The 20,415-nt window shown below is 46.0% G+C and overlaps 1 protein-coding gene and 2 pseudogenes across 1 annotated transcript; 1 reads left to right on the top strand and 2 right to left on the bottom strand.

Moving 5' to 3' along the window:
• Nucleotides 1-16: 16 nt before the first annotated feature.
• Nucleotides 17-4,014, bottom strand: CUNH16orf90 (chromosome unknown C16orf90 homolog). Its single transcript, XM_006162985.3, has 3 exons — nucleotides 3,479-4,014; nucleotides 2,752-3,084; nucleotides 17-2,230 (listed from the first exon to the last, which is right to left on the bottom strand). Exons 1-3 carry the CDS (start codon nucleotides 3,594-3,596, stop codon nucleotides 2,073-2,075), a joined length of 609 nt encoding a protein of 202 aa, XP_006163047.1. The 5' UTR covers nucleotides 3,597-4,014; the 3' UTR covers nucleotides 17-2,072.
• A 1,654-nt stretch (nucleotides 4,015-5,668) lies between these two features.
• On the top strand, nucleotides 5,669-7,467 carry LOC114005005 (prothymosin alpha-like; annotated as a pseudogene).
• An 11,934-nt stretch (nucleotides 7,468-19,401) lies between these two features.
• Nucleotides 19,402-19,781, bottom strand: LOC106733206 (40S ribosomal protein S20 pseudogene; annotated as a pseudogene).
• Between the last annotated feature and the right edge of the window lie 634 nt (nucleotides 19,782-20,415).

A 20,415-nucleotide genomic window follows, 5' to 3' on the forward strand; every position in this document is an offset into this window, starting at 1 on the left:
TGTGGCCGCACGGCCAGCACCCATTCTCACGGCAGCTCCTAGCCCCAGCGCGGGGAGTGGGTTTGCTGCCGCATCGCCTGTTTGGAGTGCTTTTCTAGAACTGTGGGGGGATTGTTCTGAGTTTACAGCCAGCGTTCTTTGGGGCCAGGATGTGGCCTCAACCAATGTGCTGGGGAAGGGGCCAGCTCGGTGTGGCCTCCCTGAAACGTGGTGGCCCCAGCAGCAGCCGTTTGCTCTCAGTCTCACAGGGAAGCAGCGCGGAGCAGGCGTCGGGGGTGACCTGCGCACAGAGCCGCTGACTACCATCATGGCTGTGCCTGTGGCCTCGCTCCCTCCCTGGCGAGGCCAGTTCCTCTCCATGAGGCCAGCACCATCCCCCGCGGCACACATTGGAAGCTGCCAGGCTTCCCGACCATCCGGAAGTGACACCGTGTCTCTCCCACTACATTCTGCTGAGAAGCAAGACCGAGCGCCAGTCTTGATTTGAGAGGGGACTGTGAGGGCCAAAATGCTGGGACGTGGCTCTTAGGGTCACCGAAGAGGTGCTCTGGCCTCAGCTTTTTATCAGAAAGTGAGGGGATGGCCCCTAACAGTCTCTGAGGGCCCTGTGTGGCTGGGCCTGGTCTCACCCAGTGCCCTGTCCTTGCCTGGCAGCTGGGGCCAGTGACCATGTGCCCTGGGCAGCCTCTGACTGACGCCTGTCTTGAGTAGTGGTCTCAAGTTTCCTGGTGTGAGTTTCAGGGGAATGAGTGTGGCGGGAAAGGGAGGTGGCAGCTGCTCTTCCATCAGCTGTGTGACTTGATGGGGAACCACTGGCAGCTGCTCGCTCAAGCTCCCCCTCTTAGGGCCGCTGTCCTGCTGCAACCTCAGGCTTCCACCCGGGGCCATCCACATGGTCTCTGAACGACCTAGGAACCAGCCAAGAGCGAGCAGTTGAACTGATCTCTGCTGCCCAGGGACTAGGAGATGCACAGCGGTGGAGCCAAGGTATGGGGCAGAGAAGGGCCTGTCGTGCACAGTCTGGCCAGTGCCTGTGGTGGCAGCAGCAGCCCTAGCCAGACGAGGCCTCAGCAAGTCCGGGTCCCCCATCTTCTGACAGTGCTGAGATCCAGTGGCATAGAGCAGGGCTTCTCAGGTGGAGTGATTGTGTCCTCAGGGCACACTGGACAGTGTCTGAAACACTTGTGCTGTCACTTCTGGGAGGGGGGCAGTGCTGGCGTCTGTGGGTACAGCCAGGAGTGCTGCCCAGGTGTCCTGCCGTGCACACAGCAGCTCGTAAGTCCACAGCAAAGGATGACCCTGCCTGAGGTCCTCCCAGCCGAGGCTATGGGCTGGCCGCAGGAGTTGCTGCGCCTGCCTGCCTGGGCCAGGCTGGGCGAGTGTGGGGAGGGCATGCTCACCTGCGGCGTCCCATGCATCCCAAGGAGCAGCCCGCTGAGCCCAGCCCATGGCGGAAGCCCAGGAGACAGCCCTGCCATGGCTGTTTCCCTCCCTGGCGTGCTCCCTACACCAGGCCTGTCAATCTTCATCCTCTGCTCCTTGGCCTGGAGCCCCACGCCCCAAGTTTACACCTGTTGAAACCCTGCCCATCTGCAGAGCTGGCTATGACACTGTTGGGGAAGCCCTCCCAGCCTTTCCCCTGTGATCCATGAGCCCCTGCCCTGGCTCGTGACTCCTCACATGGGCTGGGTGCACGGCAGACCCGTCCCTGGGATCGGCGTGTGCTGCTTTCCTGACCAGGCTGGCCTAATGACGAGGGCAAGGGAGTGCAGGCCTTGGCTTTTATTGAATCAGACCTGAGGACTCCCCAGCCTCTAGGGAACCCGCTCTTCGCCTGGCCTGGCTCCCAGATACGAGTGGCTGGCTGAAGGACACAGCCACACCTCTGTTCCTCCTGTCCCTCACAGGACCTCTCTTCCCTCCTCCCTGCCTATCCCCACCGCTGGCCCCGGCTGGATACTGGGCAGCTCCAATGTGAGGGCACTAACGCTAGGAGCTGCACCTTCGTCATTGGACCTGCCACCTCCTCAGCAGTCCTTCCCCTGCTGTCCCTAGTCATGGCACTTGAGTTCCTATGGCCTCTCTAGCACCCCAGAGCGAGTTCTTTTGCACAAGGGACAGGTGGCCTCCTCTGAGGCCCCCCAGGACCTCTTGGGCCTGAGCCCTAAGCCCTCAAGGCCACCAGGCTGGGAAAGGTCATCCTTGTCTAGGTCCATGCTGGAACTGGAAGCTGCGGGAGGAGAGAGAGGGGTCACATGAAGGGACTCAGGAAGCTGGTAGCCCACTCTGGGGTCCCCAGAACCTGACATCCTTCCGAACAGAAGGGGGGTGGGTAGGCTTCATCCTTACGGGAACCCTTGGAGGAAGAGGAAGTGAATAGGAGGGTTCTTGTTTTCCGTTTAGAAGCGGGGCAGTGGAGGCCTACTCAGGGAGAGAGTTGTCCAAGTTTCTTGCCTGCGTTGCAGGGCTGAGGCAGGAACCAAGGCCCCTCACCCCTGCCTAGATGTGCACTGCCACCACAAGACAACGTGGGCCATGTCCTGGGGACATCATGGTCTGGACCCAGCAGCGGGTCCCAGGGATGGGACAGACTCCTCAAGGTCTTGATTCCCCTGGGGTGTGATGTCACTGTGGGGTGTCCTGGGCACTCATCACCTGAGAACGGCCCACCTGAGTCCATATGAGTCCCCATCCCAGCCCTTCCCTGGGACCTGCCCCTCATGTCCCCATCCCTGCCTGGGCAGAGCTCACCTGAGTTTCCCAGGCTGTCCCTGGGCAGTTGAACTCCCAGAAGGGCTGAGTAGAGGCCGTTACCTGGCAGGTCCAGGGGCCAGGCTGTGTTTTCAGGCTGTGGTAGGCTGCCCCCAGCCAGGAGGCGGCCTAGCCAGTTGCTCTCGTGCTCACTGGTGGGTGGCAGGCCACCCGGCAGATAGAGAGCCAGGCCCCGGAGGTGGCGCAGCCGGAAGTTCTTGGGTGGGTCCCCTTGAGTGCTGGGACACTGCTGCTGGGTGCCCAGCCCCCCCTCGTAGATGTCAGGTGGCGTGTCGAGGCAGCTGGGGCGTCCTCGGGCCCAGCTCACTGCGTCTGCAGAGGGGAGAGCAGGAGGGTGGTGACCAGCCAACTGCAGTGGCATACAGGGGAGAGGACAGCCATGTGCCTCTAAGGCCAGCTCGTACATGGGCCCTGCCAGCCTGCCCAGCCTCTGCTTACCTGTTTGCCAAATGAGCTCAGCCCCTGCCTAGCCTTTAAGCCCCCTTCCTTCTCCCAGCCAACAAGAAGATCCACGAAGCCTGGGGCCTTGGCCCTAGATCTCTTTCAGGACTTCAAGTGATTCATCCCACCACTTTGTGTCCCCTACCCTAAAAAGGGTGTTCTCCCGGAATAGAAATTGCACAGTGGGTCCAGGAAGCAGTGACCAGCCCAGGGTCGTCTGGCCTGGACCAGGGGCCATTCCCCTCTCCCAAGCATGCATGTCTACCCTGGCGGCTTTGGGTCCAGGTTGGGATGGGAGGGCGTCTCTCCTCATGCACTCCTTCCCGTAGCCTGGCACCTTCTCTTATACGCAGCTCAGAGAACGCACAGACCAGGGCTTCCATAGAGAGCCTGTGTGGGGTATGGAGCAGCCAGGCCCTGTGTGCAGCAGGCTCTACTCTCCCTGGCAAGGGGGCGGGTCTGCAGGTCTCCTGGCAACTGGCTCTTGTGATGTCACAGGGAATACTCCCTGTCTTTCTGCTCCCCTAATTTGAGGGAGGGTGATGTTCTGGGCAGGGGAAGAGTAGGATGAGGGCAAGGGAAGGGGACAGAATTCTAGAGAAGGCCTGTGGTACCTCTGGCTTGAGACAGGCCACATAGACAGTCTTGTCTCTGGCAGGTTGGAGAGCTGAGGTGACTTCCTCATCTTGGGGTGGAAAAATGAGGGTCTCAGCGTGCAGACCTGTCGGCGTCTGCCTCAGGGCTTGGGTCTGGCTGAATCATGATCAGGGGGCTGCTGGTGAGGAAGAGAAAGAGGACGAGAAAGAGAAAGCCCTCCATCTTGCCAGGACCGGAGAGTTGGAAAGAACGAGACAAAGGGAGAGAGTAGAAATGGACACAGGCGGCCTGAGCCTAGGTAGCCCAAGCAGCTTGTGCCGCCCAGACGAACTGGACGTCTTTATAGTACACGGAGACATTGCACATGTATGTTTCACGACACGTCATGGATTGGTTGCCAGGTTACAGACAATAAGAAGCAATTAACAAAGCTATGAGGGCTTAAGTCACACCAGGCCAGGTGGTAATCCCATCAAGAGAAAATCTCATCTTCTTTTCTAAGTTTGTTTGTTTTTTTTTTTTTTGAGAGGTTTTCGCTAGCACGTGCGCTCGCCAGACAGACAGAGAGAGACATAGAGACAGAAAGCGAGAAATCACCCCCCAGGGGGATGGTCATACCACAATCCCTTCTCCATTCTCCTTTTGGGATGTTGAGGACGCACGCACCCGCGCCCGGCGTGAGTATTAAGCCACCGGGTCCGGGACATGAACCGCGGTCGACTACGTGGGAGTCCAGTGGTATAGCCATTAAGCTAACTGCTGGTTCCCGCTCTCATCTTCTTTTCTAATGCAGAGAACTAGCTGTAGGTGTGGGGAAGGAGCTAAAGAACTTCTCTATAAGGAGTGCACCACCACACCCAGAGAAGTCTAAAGAACCTTTCAGATGCAGAGCAGGGATTGGATTTCACTAATTGTTTCTTGAAGTCCATCAGATGTGTCTGTTGGAACACCCCTAGTAATTTCCACCCTTGCTCTGTCTGCAGCCAAGGTCAGGAAAAGACAAGTTACAAGGTTTTGCCAAACCCCAAAAGAGCAGGCGGTATTTGCACAGAGCATGTTCCCACACCTCAGATTCTGTCTTAAATGTGTCCCCACACAGACCCACAGACTCTATGAGACCTGGCTGCCTTGAACATGCTGAGAAGGTGGTTTGGGGTGACTGGCCAAGTCACTTAACTTTCTTAAATATCCGTGGTTTTATTTTTCCATGAGTGAATTACTGGATATGATGTGGCTCACGCCAACTGTTTGTAAGGATGTGGAGGAACCAAAATTCTCATATACTGCTAATGGAAATGTAAAATGATTCAATCACTTTGAAAAAACGGTTTAACAGAACCTTAAAAAGTCAAGCATTCCATTTTCTTTATTCAAGGATGACATAATCTTGGATACAGAAACTAAAGCATCTACATTTTTAAAAATATGGCTAGCTTGTGACATAGTGATTAAAGCAGCTGGATCCCACATGGATAGCTGCGTAGTTCAAGTCCCTGGTAGCTTGATGAAACACACCTGCTATGTGTGTATGCATTCCCAAAATCCTTCAAGAAGGGAGAAGTGGAGGAGAATGGATTGCAGCATGGTCATCCTCCATTTCCACTCTGGTCTCCAGTGAGTGCACACTCCCTCAGGCCACCAGTTCAAAAAAATTTTAAGAGATTTGTGGTATAGGGTGCATGTGCTCACTAGGGAGAAAGAGAGGCAGAAAGCAAGAAATCAGCCCCCAGGGAAATGGCCACAGTGCAATGCTTTCTCCCCTCATTCTCCTCTTGGGATTTCAGGTACACTTGCATACGTACCCAGCATGAGTTTCAAGCCACCAGGTACAGGACTTGAACCATGGTTGGTCATGTGGGAGTCCAGTGACATAACCATTACTCCATCTGCTGGCCCCTGGCAAAAATGTTTTTAAAATAAAATAGCAAAAGTCAGTAGAGCTAATAAATGTTAGCAAAGCCTCAGGATCCAAGATCAACACACAAGAATTAGTTGCACTTCCATTTACTAACAAAGAATAAAAAGAATGACAGGAACAAATTTAGCCAAGGAGGTATAAGATTCAAATACTCCAAAACATTGTGGAGAGAATATAAAAAATACTTAAATTAAAAAATATCCCATATTCATGAATCAGAGACCATATGGTCAAAATTATATACTCCCCTAAATAGTCAATGCGATCCTTATCAAGATCGAAGTAGCCTTTAGACAGTGTTTTAGTCAGGGTTCTCCAGAGAAACAGAATCAGGATATACAGATATGGATACAGAAGAGATTTGTTAGGGGAATTGTCTCACTGTCAAGTTGGAGAAGCAGCAAAACTAGTCATGGAATCCAATCTCAGTTTGAAGGCCTGAGAACTGGTGTGGGCTGGGGTGAGGGCTGGTGTACGTCCTTGAGTGCAAAGGCCAACAATATAAAAAGAGAGAGCCCTGTAGTTGTGGTTAAAGGGAACTGGGCCAACATGGCTGACCATGGTTTGAATCCTAGCCCTGGAGGCTTGAAAAACATGCAGGGCACATGTGCGTGAATGCACAAAATTCCAACAGGATGGAGAAATGGAGAAGAGATTGCAGCCTGATCATGCCCCACTTGAGGGGGATGGTGGTGCTTACTCCACTCTGTCTCTTTCCCCTCTCTGTACCCTTTAGCAATTAAAATAACAAATAAAAATTGTAAAAGGCATAAGAATCAGGAACTCCAATGTCCAAATGCAGAAGATGAATGTCCCAGCCTAAGAAGAGGAAGAAAATTCTTCCTTTCTCTCTCTCTCTCTCTCTTTTTTTTGGTTATAATTGGACTCTCAACAGATTAGATGGTATCTATCCACGTTGGTGACGGCAGTCTGCTTTACTCAGCTCACCAATTTGAATGTCAGTCTTTTCCTGCACACTTCACAGACATCTAGAAGTAATTTTTTAACCAGCTATCTAGGCCTCCCTTAGCCCAGTCAAGTTGAGATGTAAAATTAATCATCACACTCAGAAATGGAAAAGCTGATCCTAACATTTATGTGGAATTATAAGAGAACCCAAACAATCTTGAAAAAGGAAAACAAAGCTTGAGGACTCACACTTGTTGATTCCAAAACTTACTACAAACTATAATAATCAAAACAGTGTCTGACTGCTTTGAAAAGCTTATCTTTGCATTGTTAGCAGTCCCACGGCCTGCTTCCACCGCGTGCCTCCTCCATCGTGTGCCTCCTCCACCGCCTCTGGCAGCTTTATTGCCAGGGTCTCTGAACTCTCACTTTCTTTTTAATCTGTTGCATCAGATCACTGGCCTGCCCCCACCATGTCAGATGCGGGCCATGGACACTAGCTCCAAGATTACCACCAAGGACTTAAAGGAGAAGAATGTTGTGGAGGAGGCAGAGAATGGAAGAGATGCCCCCACTAACGGGAATGCTAATAAGGAAAACCAGGAGCAGGAGGCTGAGAATGAGGTAGATGAGGAAAAGGAAGAAGGCGGGGAGGAGGAGGAAGAGGAGGAAAAGGCGATGGTGAAGGAGAGGACTGAGATGAGGATGAGGGGGCTGAGGCAGCTGAGGATGACGAGTACGATGGTGTCAACGTCAAGAAGCAGAAGACCAGGACCAGCAGTTAGCGTAATGGCTATGTTGCGGGACTCCCATGTAGTCGACCGCTGTTCGCGTCCGGGACCTGGTGACTTAAAATTCACGCCAGGCGCGTGTGCGTGCATGCCCAAGATCCCAAGAGGAGAGTGGAGGAGAAGGGATTGCAGCGTGGCCATCCCCTGTGGGGTGTGATTTCTTGCTTTCTGTCTCTCTGTCTCTCTGGCGAGCGCACGCGCCCTGTGGCAAAAACCTCTCAAAAAAAAAAAAAAGGGCGCAGAAGACCAATGAGGATGACTAGACAGCAAAAAAAGGAAAAGTTAAACTTAAAAAAGGCCACCATAACCTAGTCACCCTCCATTTCCCATCTCAGAATCTAAACGTGATCACCTGCGAGTAGAGAGGCCTTTCTGCCCACCGCAGGCAGTGCCACCCGCAGATGACACGTGCTCTCCACCACCTAACCAAAATCACAACGTGAATTTGCAACAGGGAAGGAAAAAAGAACCAAAAACTTCCAAGGCCCTGCTTGCTTTCTTAAAAGGAAAATTTGTTTGTATTTTCTATTTACATTTTATATATTTGTACATACTGTTAGGGGTGAGTCATTTTTAATGATCTTGAATGACAAACCAGCCTTCGGAGTGTCTTCTGTCTTACTTCCAGCTTTACTTGTGGTGTGATCATGTTCACTATAATCCCAAAGGAGGAAAAACTCTTATAAATAAAGCAAAAACAACAACAAATTTATTTCGAGCATTCCAGTATCTTTTTTTTGCATATGTACTTAGCCATACTCTTAAGTAGTTGGTTTGAATGAGATGGTTGAAAAGCCAAAGATAAAAGGTTTCTTTTTTCCTTTTTTTGCCTATGAAGTTGCTTTTTATTTTCTTTGGCCTGTTTGATGTATGTGTGAAACACTGTTGTCTAACAATAAACTGGAATTAATGAATAGAAACAATGTGAAAGGCCCAGCCTAGGTGGTATAGTCCATAGTGTGCTGGACCACAGTGCTGAAAGCCAGGTGACTTGCTGTAGGTTTGGATTCTTGGTTTGGCCTGGAAAAAAAAAAATGCTGGGTGTGCACATGGGAGCCCAAGATCCTGATATGCTGGAGGCCTGGGATAAGATAGGATCATGGATGGGGGACCAGCAGTTAGCGTAATGGCTATGTTGCTGGACTCCCACATAGATGACCGCGGTCCGCGTCCCGGACCCGATGGCTTAAAACTCACTGGGCGCGTGTGCGTGTGTGCCCAAGATCCCGAGGGGAGAATGGAGGAGAAGGGATTGCAGCATGACTATCCCCTCTGGGGGGTGATTTCTTGCTTTCTGTCTCTATGTCTCTCTCTGTCTGTCTGGCGAGTGCACACGCTCTATAGCGAAAACCTCTCCAAAAAAAAAAATTTAACTCAGCTCAAAGACTTAAATATAAATGCTAAAACAATAAAACTTTTAGGAGAAAACAGAAGAGTAAATCTTGGATTTGGTAATGGAATCTTAGCTATAACACACAAAAAAATAAATAAAGTGGACCTCATTAAAATTAAACACCTTCATGCTATGATAGACACTATCAAGAAGTTAAAATGGAATGGGAGAAAATATTTGTCAATCATATATCTGATAAGGGTCGTATAGGCAGAATATACAAAGAACTCCTACAAATGAACAATAAAAAGATACAATCCAATTTTAAAGTTGGAAAATAACTTGAATAGACTTTCTCCAAAGAAAGCATACAAATGGTCAACAATCACACAGAATGATGTTCAACATCATTAGCGACACAAAACAAAACCACGATAAGAAAAGGCACAAACTCAGGCCCATCCTGAGATGGCTACTGAACTCGAGCTGTGAAATAGTGCTTTCAGGGACTAAAAATGAAGATATTCTGCTGAAACTTCTCCCTCCAGATTCATTTCTAGTGGGAATGGCACAAACTTAGGCCCATTCTTACATGGCTACTGAACTTGAGCTGTGAAATATTGCTTTTGGGGGCTAAAATAAAGATATCCTGCTGGGACTTTTCCCTCCAGATTCATTTCTAGTGGGTAGGACTCCTTCTGTATCCTTCTCTCCATCTTTCTGTCTCTCCTTGTCTCTGTGTCCCTCTGTGTCTTTTCATTTAAAAAAAAAATCTTAAAGTATTCTCTGGGCTCTCAAAACCCTCCTTTATCATGTTAATTTGTGCCTTTCCCTCTCCCACTTAGGAAAGGCATAAACCCAGGCCCATCCTGAGATGGCTACTGAACTTGAGCTGTGAAATGCATGCCGTGTGATTTTGTCTGCATTTAAAAATTAAAATATAAAAATTTTTATTATATTTTTTCCTTCCTTCTTTTTTCTTTCTTTTTCTTCTTATTTCTTCTTCTCTAATTCTCTTCCTTTAACTTCATTCCTTGGCTCCTCAGCCTGCATGCATTGAGTGTCTAGACAGGCTGATGTGAACAGTATCCAAACATCTGATTACTATTAGGGTCTGAATATTCCTCACTTCCCACTGAAATTGATGCACAAAGAGTGAAACATGAAACAGAAGAGAGATTGCAGATCACTTCCTCCTGCACACCTCTGAATGCTCAGATTGAACTTCAAGATTTAGGAAGAAATACGCAACCATCAGATGACCAGAAATTACCTCAGGGTCACAAGAAATATGAGAAAGCAAGAAAATACCTCTCTTCCAAGGGAAAAGAATAACTCATCTTCATCCTCAAACAGTACAATGAAACTCACAGAAATGTCAGATAAAGAATTTAGAATATTCATAGTGACAAAGCTAACAGAGATGGAAGAGAAGAAAGACAATGAACTGCAGAAGAGGCAGGCGAAAGGAGCCTATAAGTTCCAGGAGGTGAGGAAGTCCTTGCAAGATCTGAAAGAGGAAATATACACCATAAAAAAGAATCAGATGGAAATGTTAAGAGATGAAGGCTATAATACAGGAAGTCAAAACCTCCCTTAAAAGTATTAAAAGCAGACTGATCATACAGAAAATCAAATCTCAGATGCAGAAAATAGATTCACCAGCCTAGAAAAATCCACCATGAAGACTGAGAAAATTTCCCCCCAAATGAGAATAATATACGAGAAATAATAGACACCATCAAACGTCCAAACATCTCGATAATTGGTATTCCAGAAGGCAAAGAGACTCATAAGGACATTCATAATCTATTCCATGAAGTCCTGGAAGAAAATTTTCCAAACCTAGGGAGGCATTCAAAGATCTAGTCCCAAGAAATACAAAGGACCCCAAATATAATCAACCCAAGAAGATCTTCTTCGAGACACATTATAGCCAGATTGCCCAAAACTACAAAGACAAGACAGTAAGATTGGTGAGAGAGAAACATCAAGTCACCTACAAAGGATATCCCATCAGGCTAACAGCAGACCTCTCATCAGAAACAATGTGAGCAAGGAAAGAATGGGAAAATATATTCGAAGTGTTAAGAGAAAAAACAATTTTAACCAAGCGTACTGTACCCGGTAAGATTATTCTTCATATGGGAAGAAAAGGCAAGGACATTCTCAGATATACAAAACCTGAAAGAATTTACCAACACTAGACCAGATCTCCAAGAAGTTCTGAAGGGAGTGCTTATACCAGGAGAACTGAATATAGACACACAGAAATAAGAGTTCAAAAACAACTAAGAAAATGGCAAACTTTGGAGGTTGGCAGGTGGCTTAGTGGTTAAGGGTGCTGGACTACCACATGGCCAACTGTGGTTCCAGTCCTGGACCTGGAGGTTTTCTCTTTCTCTCTCTATCCCTCTCTGGTCAAATTGAAATAAATAAATGAATAAATAAATAAAGTTAAATAAAATAATTTTAAAAAGAAAATGTCCAACTTAATGGTAGGGACAAGTCTGGAGTTGAATATTATATCCCAGTTAATGAATCTGTTGTGTAAGATTGGACCACAGCATAATGTAGATTAAGTACATGAGACTGAACTGATGAATCTTATGACTTTTGACTAAAACATTACTGATTTTCTTCGAGGTTTTGTTTTCCAGATTGAAGGATTTTTGTCTTGAGCTGGTGGTAGCTACCTACTTTTTGAACAGAATCCTAACCTGTTTCCTGGCTTTAAGTTTTAAGCAAAGCTCACTTAGCATTTCTTTGATTTTGATTTATTAAAGTTAAAACTGCTTTTCTTGAATTTAAAAAATATATTTTAAAAAACCTACTGAATGACTGCAGTAAGCTATATAGCATCAGGTAGGTGCTACTTTATAGTATATTCATTTTACTCAGAGTTTCACACCTAAAGTCAGACATGTATTCACAGATACATATATATCAGCTGGCCTTGCTATTAAAAGTAGCTGGAGGGACCAGCAGTTAGCGTAATGGCTATGTCGCTGGACTCCCACATAGTCGACCGTGGTTCATGTCCCAGACCCGGTGGCTTAAAACTCACGCTTGTGTGTGCGTGCCCAAGATCCTGAGAGGAGAATGGAGGAGAAGGGATTGCGGTGTGACCATCCCCCCTGGGGGGTGATTTCTCGCTTTCTGTCTCTATGTCTTTCTCTGTCTAGCAAGCGCACGTGCCCTATAGCAAAAAACCTCTCAAAAAAAAAAAAAAAAAACTCACGCCGGGCCTGTGTGCATGTGTGTCCAAGATCCCAAGAGGAGAATGGAGGAGAAGGGATTGCAGCGTAGCCATCCCCTCTGGGCGTGGCCATCCCCTTTGGGGGGGTGATTTCTCACTTTCTATCTCTCTGTCTCTCTCTTTCTGTCTGGCGAGTGCAAGTGACCTATAGCAAAAACCTCTCAAAAAAAAAAAAAAAGAAAGCAGCTAGATAATTTAAGATATTTTGTGAATCAATAAAATATGGAGGGGAAAAAATAATGGAAAGCAACTGTAGACACCAGAGATAGTGTGAGAGGAGGGTGGGAAATGACAGAGAGTGAGAAATAGAGGGAAATATATATATATGAAAATAGAAATGAAAAATTATCTACAATAACATGTAAGAATTAAGTTGCTCTGCAGTATATTCTGGATGGGAAATCATACTTTGTATGCTGTGACTACGCTCAGTGAATAAATGTAAAATCAATTAATTAATTAAAATCAAAAATAAAAATTAAAAATTAAACCACAATGAGACACCAGCTTGCCTCCAAGAGGATGGCTATAAGGAAAACAAAAACAAAAACAAAAAAACAGAAGATGATATGTTGAGGATGTGGAGGAATTGGAATTCTGATACATTGCTAGTAGGAATATCAAATGGTTCAGCTACTTTGGAAAATAGTTTAGCAATTCCTCAATAGCAATTAAACATAGGATTACCACATGATCCAAAATTCCACTCCTAGTTATATACTCTAAAGAACTGAAAACAGGTATTCAAACAAATCTGTACACAAATGTTTATAGCAGCACTATTCACAATAGCCCAAAGTTGGAAACTATCCAAATACCATCAACTGACGAGTGGATAAACAAATTGTGATATGTCCACACAATGGAATATGATTTAGCCATGAAAAAAGACTAAAGTGCTGATATATGCTACAACACAGATAAACCTCGAGAACATGCTAAGCGAAATAAGCTAGACATAAAAGTCACATGCTGGGACCAGCAGATGACATGGAAATTGTGCTGGATCCCACATGGCCAACTGCGCAATTCAAGTCCCAGACTTGGCTGCTTAAAAATTATGTTGGAAGGACCAGCAGTTAGCGCAATGGTTATGCTGCTGGACTCCCATGTAGTCGATCACGGTTTGAGTCCCAGACCTGGTGGATTAAAACTCATGCTGGGCACGTGGACGTGCGTGCCCAAGATCCCGAGAGGAGAATGGAGAAGGGATTGTGGCATGGCCATTCCCCCGGGGGGTGATTTCTCGCTTTCCGTCTCTCTGTCTCTCTCTGTCTTGTGAGTGCACACACCCTATAGCAAAAACCTCTTCCAAAAAAAATAAAATCATGCTGGAAGCATGTGTGTGTGTGTGTGTGTGTACGTACCCAGAATCTTGAGAGAAGACTGGAGGACAAGGGATTGAAGCATGGCCATCTCTCCTGGAGGGTGATGTATCTCTCTCTCTCATACTCTGTCTCTCTTTGGAGGCTGTATAAAGCCTAAAGGAAAAAACTAAAAACAAACAAACAAGAGTCACATGTATGAGTTAATTTATATTAAACACCCATGGAAACAGAAGACAGATTAATGATTACCAGGGTTCTGGGAAGCAGGGATGAAAGCAACTGCTTAAGTGGGATAAGGTCTCCTTTGGGAGTGACTAAAGTTTTTTGAACCTAGATAGAGGTGATGGTTGAACAACATTGTGAATGTATTTAATGACACTGAATTGTACACTTACAAGGATAAATTTTATGTTTATGTATCCTACCACGATTTTTAAAAGTAACTGGACCACCCATAATGGTACACAGGAAGTATCACTGTTTAGGAGGCTGGAAACTGCATGGAAGGCCTGGATTTGGTTCCTGGGCCAACCTGAAAACACTGGACACAGTTGTATATGCCTGCAGTCTTAGCTAATTGGGACCCTGGGACAGAATTGGAGCACAGCAAGACTCTGTGGAAATACTTCTCTCTCTCCCTTCTCTCTCATAAAGGAAAAAGCAAACAAAAACCAAACAAACAAGCAAGCAACTGACCAGTACTACTCAAAAGAGTCAAGGTCATCAAAAACAAGGAAAGTTTGAGAAATTGTCATAGTTAGAGGAATCTATGGAGAAAGGCATCAAAGTGTAACACAGTGTCTAGAAAAGAACCCTGGCGCCCTCTTTGTGGAAGAAGCGGATGCAGATGGCGCAGAGCTCCTGTCATCCCGCCCTGCTCCTGTCACCCCGCCCTGCTCCGGTCATCCTGCTCTGCTCCTGACTCACTGCTGTTCGCTCTCACCGAGGAACGAGTCCGTCAGGAAGACACACCACAGCTATGGCTTTTAAAGATTCTGGAAGAACACCCGTGGAGTCAGAAGTGGCCATTCACCGAATTAGAATTACTTTAACCAGCCGCAACATCAAGTCCCTGGAGAAAGTGTGTGCTGACTTAATCAGAGGTGCAACGGAAAAGAATCTCAAGGTGAAAGGACCAGGATGCCTACCAAGACTTTGAGAATCACTACAAGAAAAACACCTTGCCAGGAAGGTTCTAAGACTTGGCGTCGTTTCCAGAGGACACTCCACAAGTGACTCGGTGATCTGCGCCGTCCTTCTGGGATTGTTCAACAAATTACTTCCAGCAGTATCGAACCGGGGGTTGAGGGTGAAGTCACCATTGCAGGTACCTAAGTCAACTATTTTAATGAATTGATTATCATCTATTTAAAAAATAGAATAGAATCCTGGCACAGAAAAACAGATTAGATAAAAAGCTGGGAACTCTGACAGACTTTAGTTTTTTGGTTTTTTTTGGAGGGGTTTTCGCTATAGGGCACGTGCGCTTGCCAGACAGACAGAGAGAGACAGAGAGACAGAAAGTAAGAAATCACCCCCCGGGGGGATGGCCACGCCGCAATCCCTTCTCCTCCATTCTCCTCTCGGGATCTTGGGCATGCACGCACACGGGCCCAGTGTGTTTTAAGCCACCAGATCCGGGACGGGAACCGCGGTTGACTACGTGGGAGTCCAGTAACATAGCTATTTCGCTAACTGCTGGTCCCCAGACTTTTGTTAATAGCAGTGTGTTGGTATTGGTTCCTTATTCGTGACAAATGTTTCATCATCAAAATGTTAGCAGTAGGGTAAGCTGGGAAAGGGGACAGATGTATAGGAACTCTGCTGTCTGCAACTTCTTTATACATCTAAAACTATTTTAAAAGTATGTTTATCTCAAAAAGAAATATTAAATAGTCACTTGCCTATGACTCTAACATGCTTTCCCTAGAAAGAGAATGTGCGTCCGTACAAGAATGTCCATGAGAATATCCCTACCAGCTGTATTTGGGCATCGGGTAAGTGAGCCGTAGTGCATCCATATAATGGATATGCTACCAAACAGTGGAAAGGAGTGAGTTATTGATACATGCTACAACATGGATGAATCTTAAAACAATTATGCCAAGTGAAAGAAGCCAGACAAAAAAAAAAAGCATGGGTTGTGTGGGTTCACATGGGAAGGTCCTGGTCATGCATCCTGGGGCCGCTCGGCACACACATGCCTGTGACCCCGGCTGGCTAAAGCTGGGCGGGTCATGGTGTTAAGACCTTGTCAGAGCGGCTGTCTCTGTTTTTCTTGAAATAAATAAACTCAGAAAAAACGACTGAAGGAGGAAGACCTGACTCCCCAATGTGCCCTCTGAGCTCTGCCAATGCCAACCTGAATGTAAAAGCCTAGGTACTTGTTAGAGCCTTTTTCCACGGGAAGCAATCTTTTTTTTTTTTTGGAGAAGTTTTTTTGCTATGGGGCGCGTGCGCTCGCCAGACAGAGAGAAACAGAGAGACAGAAAGCGAGAAATCACCCCCCAGGGGGGATGGCCATGCCGCAATCCCTTCTCCTCCATTCTCCTCTCGGGATCCTGGGCATGAACACACACGGCCTGGTGTGAGTTTAAGCTGCCAGGTCGAGGACACGGATCGCAGTCAACTACGTGGGAGTCCAGCGACATAGCCATTACGCTAACTGCTGGTCCCGGGAAGCAATCTTAAAACTGAACACAACTGAAAACAGTGATAACAGACAAATTAGTTATTTTTACTTTTCATACTATTTAAAGAAAATTATCTGACTTGTGACTAATGGCATTATATAAGTACAATTCATTTTATTTATTATTTATTATCATTACCTGTTGCTATTTTTATTACTATTATTAATTTACTTATTTAGAATTATTTAATTTTATTTTATTTATTCATTCATTTATTTTGATTTGACCAGAGAGAGACACAGAGAGAGAGAGAGAAAGTGAGAAAGCAAGCCACCAGGTCTGGGACTCGGACTGTGGTCAGCCATGTGGGAGCGTACAGCGCCTTAATCACCATGTCACCTACTGGGCCCTATTTTATTTATTAAAAATCCTTAATTTTATTAATTTTTGTAACTGTTTTTTAAATTCTTTTAACATAACTCAAACCTTTAACAACATGCGTTAGTCTTTTTAGTTTTTAACCCTTCTTTTCTTTTGCTCGGAGATTGTCTAGCCATTTTACCTTAAGACAAAAACTTTTCTATATAAAATTCCTTTTATACTCAATATTTTTTCCAGCCCGGGGCATTTGACACCTCTGGAAAGGCCATTAAGGTTGTAACTTTGTATGTAGGACTATGCATATTTACCAGAATATTTAAACTCTTAGCAAATTTAGCTTTTAGTACATATCAGCAGCTTACGAATATGTGGTTTATAAACAAATGAAAACTGTTTAACAAATTTTTTCAATGTCCTGACAAAGTCTAATATAACCAGCCACTGCCCCCCCCTCCGTTTTTTGTATGGGGTAATAACTGCTCTGTAAGATTCATTAGCATTTTCAAAGGTCAATCGTTTCAACAAAATTTGTCCCACGTCTGGATATGGCTTGCATCAAGTGGGAAATAAAATCTTGCTATAGCTTACTAGGTCCCTGCTGCACACTGATCAAACTCCCTGTCCTTTGATCCGTATCAGGAAGCCTCCTCCAGCATCTCAAGCATATAATGTTAATCTGCTGATATGCTTGCAGTGTATATCCAATTCGTGCACCAGTATTGGCAAAATTCCCTGTTCCAGTCAACATTTTTTATGTGCTAGGTATTCCATGCCATTGATTCCTATTTGCCTGTTCTTGGGCTTCCTTAGACCAATTGACTTCCACAAAAGATAATCTCCTCCCAACAAGCACACCTTGCTTATCACTTGCCAATCATTAGGCGGAAGTGCTGATTGAGTAGCCATCTCTCTCTCTTTTTTTTTTTTGTGAGAGTTTTTTTTGCTATAGGGCGCATGTGCTCGCCAGACAGACAGAGAGAGACAGAGAGACAGAAAGCGAGAAATCACCCCCCAGGGGAGATGACCACGCCACAATCCCCTCTCCTCCATTCGGGATCTTGGGCATGCACGCACACGTGCCCAGCGTGAGTTTAAGCCACCAGGTCTGGGACTCAAACTGTGGTTGACAACGTGGGAGTCCAGAGACATAGCCATTATACCAACTACTGGTCCCCGAGTAGCCATCTCTAATGCCGCCATTGTATACATGCCGCAGGGCCATATTGTATGCAGGTCGTTTTTAGTTCTTTTAGAGTTTTAAAGGATATCAGCTCATGCTGATGCTGAGTTTGTTTCAGGTTGTTAGGGTTGGGAGCCTCTATAACTGGACATAATTTAAATCCTAAAATGCCTTCCCTACTTGTGCAATGTAAAGTTCTCTAGAGAGGGGTTAAAGTGGGGGATGTCCTTTCACTCCTAGCACTGTTTGATATGTAAGCAGGTTTTGACTGGGAAGCAGCGGTCTGCAGTAGGGGAGCTCTCGGCCAAAAGGCAGTGACTCCCTTCTCCCCCTTACGGCTGCTTTGATCTGCAATGTTAAGTCTGCCTAGCTCTAGGAGATTGTCTCTTTCTTTTCCAGGATCTACCTCTCTGTCCTTGTCTTTAGTTACAAACTCTGATTTCTTAGGTATTAGGAAGATGTTTTTTGGTGGAGTTACCAAACCAGCTCTGGTTCTTCTGGAGGATTTTGCCTCAAGTACTTCTTAATTAAATTCTACAGGGAGAAGGCAAAAAATAGGAATCCTGTTTGTTCTCTCTGACATGTATCACTCCCTGATTTGTTCTCCAACCTTGTCCCAGGTTTCCTCATTAACTGTTTCCTGCTCCAGGACCGAGGGGCATGTTTCCTACACAAAATACAGGAAATGATGTAACTACTTGACCCTAACTTTACTGCCTCTAGCTTTTAACATATAAAACAAAGTTTGAACATAGAAATCTCTGTCTTTAGACAATAATTGTATCCCCACATTTTACAACCTACTCTAACTGAATCCACTTCTTTTCTCGCTTCGTTAGTTCCTTCTTTTACTCTATGTAGTCCTTACTTTACTGTATTATCTCCAACTGGATTCAAGGAGTATCCACTCACCTGATTCTTTGTAGTTCCTCTGTTACTCAGGCCCCACATTGGGCACCACTTGCTGTGTCCCATATGGCTGAACACATGCACTGAGTGGAGCAGTTAGAGAATAAACATAAAAATAAACACACAAAGACATACAAGTAGAGAAAAGTGGGGATCAGGTGGTCCCTACTCCTCTGATAGAGGAAGCAGCAGCCATTCTCAGGTTTATTCTTTTAAAGGGCAAAAAAGGCAGGAAGGGGAAGTGGACTGCAAAGATAGTTTTTTTCAGATGTTAATTGACTGAAGATATGATGACTTCTGGTGCCATGTAGTTCTATGTGAGTTTTATCTTCTCTGGCCTTTTCTGATTAACACATATGGCTTTCTTTAACTGATACTGCTCTGCAGTTTTGACACAGAGACAACTTGCATATTCATTTAATGGCATGCATTTGGCTTTGCAAATGGCAGCCCAAAGAACCACACTTCTGCATGTGCTTAAAGGTGACCATATGTTGCCTGGATTTACTGCCCTGTACATACATCCATTCAGTTTGTCAGTCCTTTGGGTAACAAATAAGTCCTGAAGACTCATGTGGTGCCAGGCGCTATTGTAGAGGGTATGGTAGAGAACAGAACAGGAAATATCTCCTTTGCAAGCTCAAATGTCCAGATCAGAGACACAGAAAACTACAGGAAGCAGGTTGAGAAGACCAGAGGGTCTCTGCCATGCAGGGTCTGCTTTAGTGAAGGTGGCCAGTGAAGTCTCTTTGATGCAGAATCATTTGGTGAGACCAGAATGTGACCAAGAAGCCAGCCACACAAGGACCTGGACAAGTTGAGAGGAGTGTCCCAGGCAAGGAACTGCATGTGCATCCTAGGGCTTGAAGGAGGGCAGTTGAAGGGAGCTGAGTTTTTGGGGTTTTTTTTGTTTTTGTTTTTGTTTTTTTTTAACATATGATAATCAATTTATTTAAAAAGTTGACTTAGGCATCTGCAATGGTGACTTCAACCTCCACTCCTGGTTCGATACTGATGGAAGTAATCTGTTTAACAATCTCAGAAGGATTGTGCAAATCAATGAGTCACTTGTGGATTCTCATCTGGAAACAATCCCAGGCCTTAGAACCTTCACCACAAGGTGTTTTCCTTGTAGTGATTCTCAAAGTCTTGGTAGGCATCGGAACTGGTCCTTTCACCTTGAGATTCTTTTCCTTTACACCTCTGATTAAGTCAGCACACACTTTCTCCAGGGACTTTACATTGCAGCTGGTTAAAGTAATTCTAATTCGGTGAATGACCACCTCTCGCCCCACAGGTGTTTTTCCAGTATCTTTAAAAGTCATGGCTGCGGCGCCATTTCCTGACCGACCTGTTCCTCTGCGAGAGCAAACAGCGGTGAGTCAGGAGCAGAGCGGGCCGCGAAGCCCCGAGTCACCTGCATCCGCTTCTTCCGCAAAGAGCTGAGGGGTTTTTGTTTGTTTGTTTGTTTTGTTTATTCATGCTAGCGCATGTGAGAAAGAGCGACAGAGAGAAGCACCCTCAACAGGTCTGGTCATGCCACAATCCCCTCTCCCCAGCCCTCCAGTTTGTCAGGATCTTGGGTGTGCAGCGTTTTTCAGGTTGAGGTTAAATTCATGGCAGGCCATGTGGCTTCCAGAGCTGTAGCCAAATGTGCTACGCTATGCCACCTCAGCTGGGCCGGGCGAGTTATTTGAACTCCAATGAAAAGTCATTGGACAGTTTTATTATTTTAAGGCTTTTGTGTGTTTTTAGACATGTTTGTTAAGATAAATTTTTATTTAGTTACTTACATTTATGTATTGATTTTTACGTTTTTGCCATGGAGCACATGCACTTACAGAGAAAGAGGGAAGGTGGGAAATCACCCTGCGGGGGGATGGCCACACCACAATCCCTTCTCCTCCACTCTTTTCTCAGGATTTTGGGCATACATGCACACATGCCTGGTGTGAGTTTAAGCC

Source organism: Tupaia chinensis, unplaced genomic scaffold, assembly GCF_000334495.1.
Source record: "Tupaia chinensis unplaced genomic scaffold, TupChi_1.0 Scaffold141247_1, whole genome shotgun sequence".
NCBI classification, from domain to species: Eukaryota; Metazoa; Chordata; class Mammalia; order Scandentia; family Tupaiidae; genus Tupaia; species Tupaia belangeri.

Bases quoted from the DNA above. Each gene is read 5' to 3' on its own strand.
- CUNH16orf90 (XM_006162985.3), bottom strand. From the start codon at position 3,596: ATGGAAGCCCTGGTCTGTGCGTTCTCTGAGCTGCGTATAAGAGAAGGT. The intron at 3,085-3,478 runs GTAGACATGCAT...TCCCCTCTGCAG, and splicing joins CTGGACCCAAAGCCGCCAGG to ACGCAGTGAGCTGGGCCCGA. The intron at 2,231-2,751 runs GTGAGCTCTGCC...CTCCTCCCGCAG, and splicing joins GGACAGCCTGGGAAACTCAG to CTTCCAGTTCCAGCATGGAC.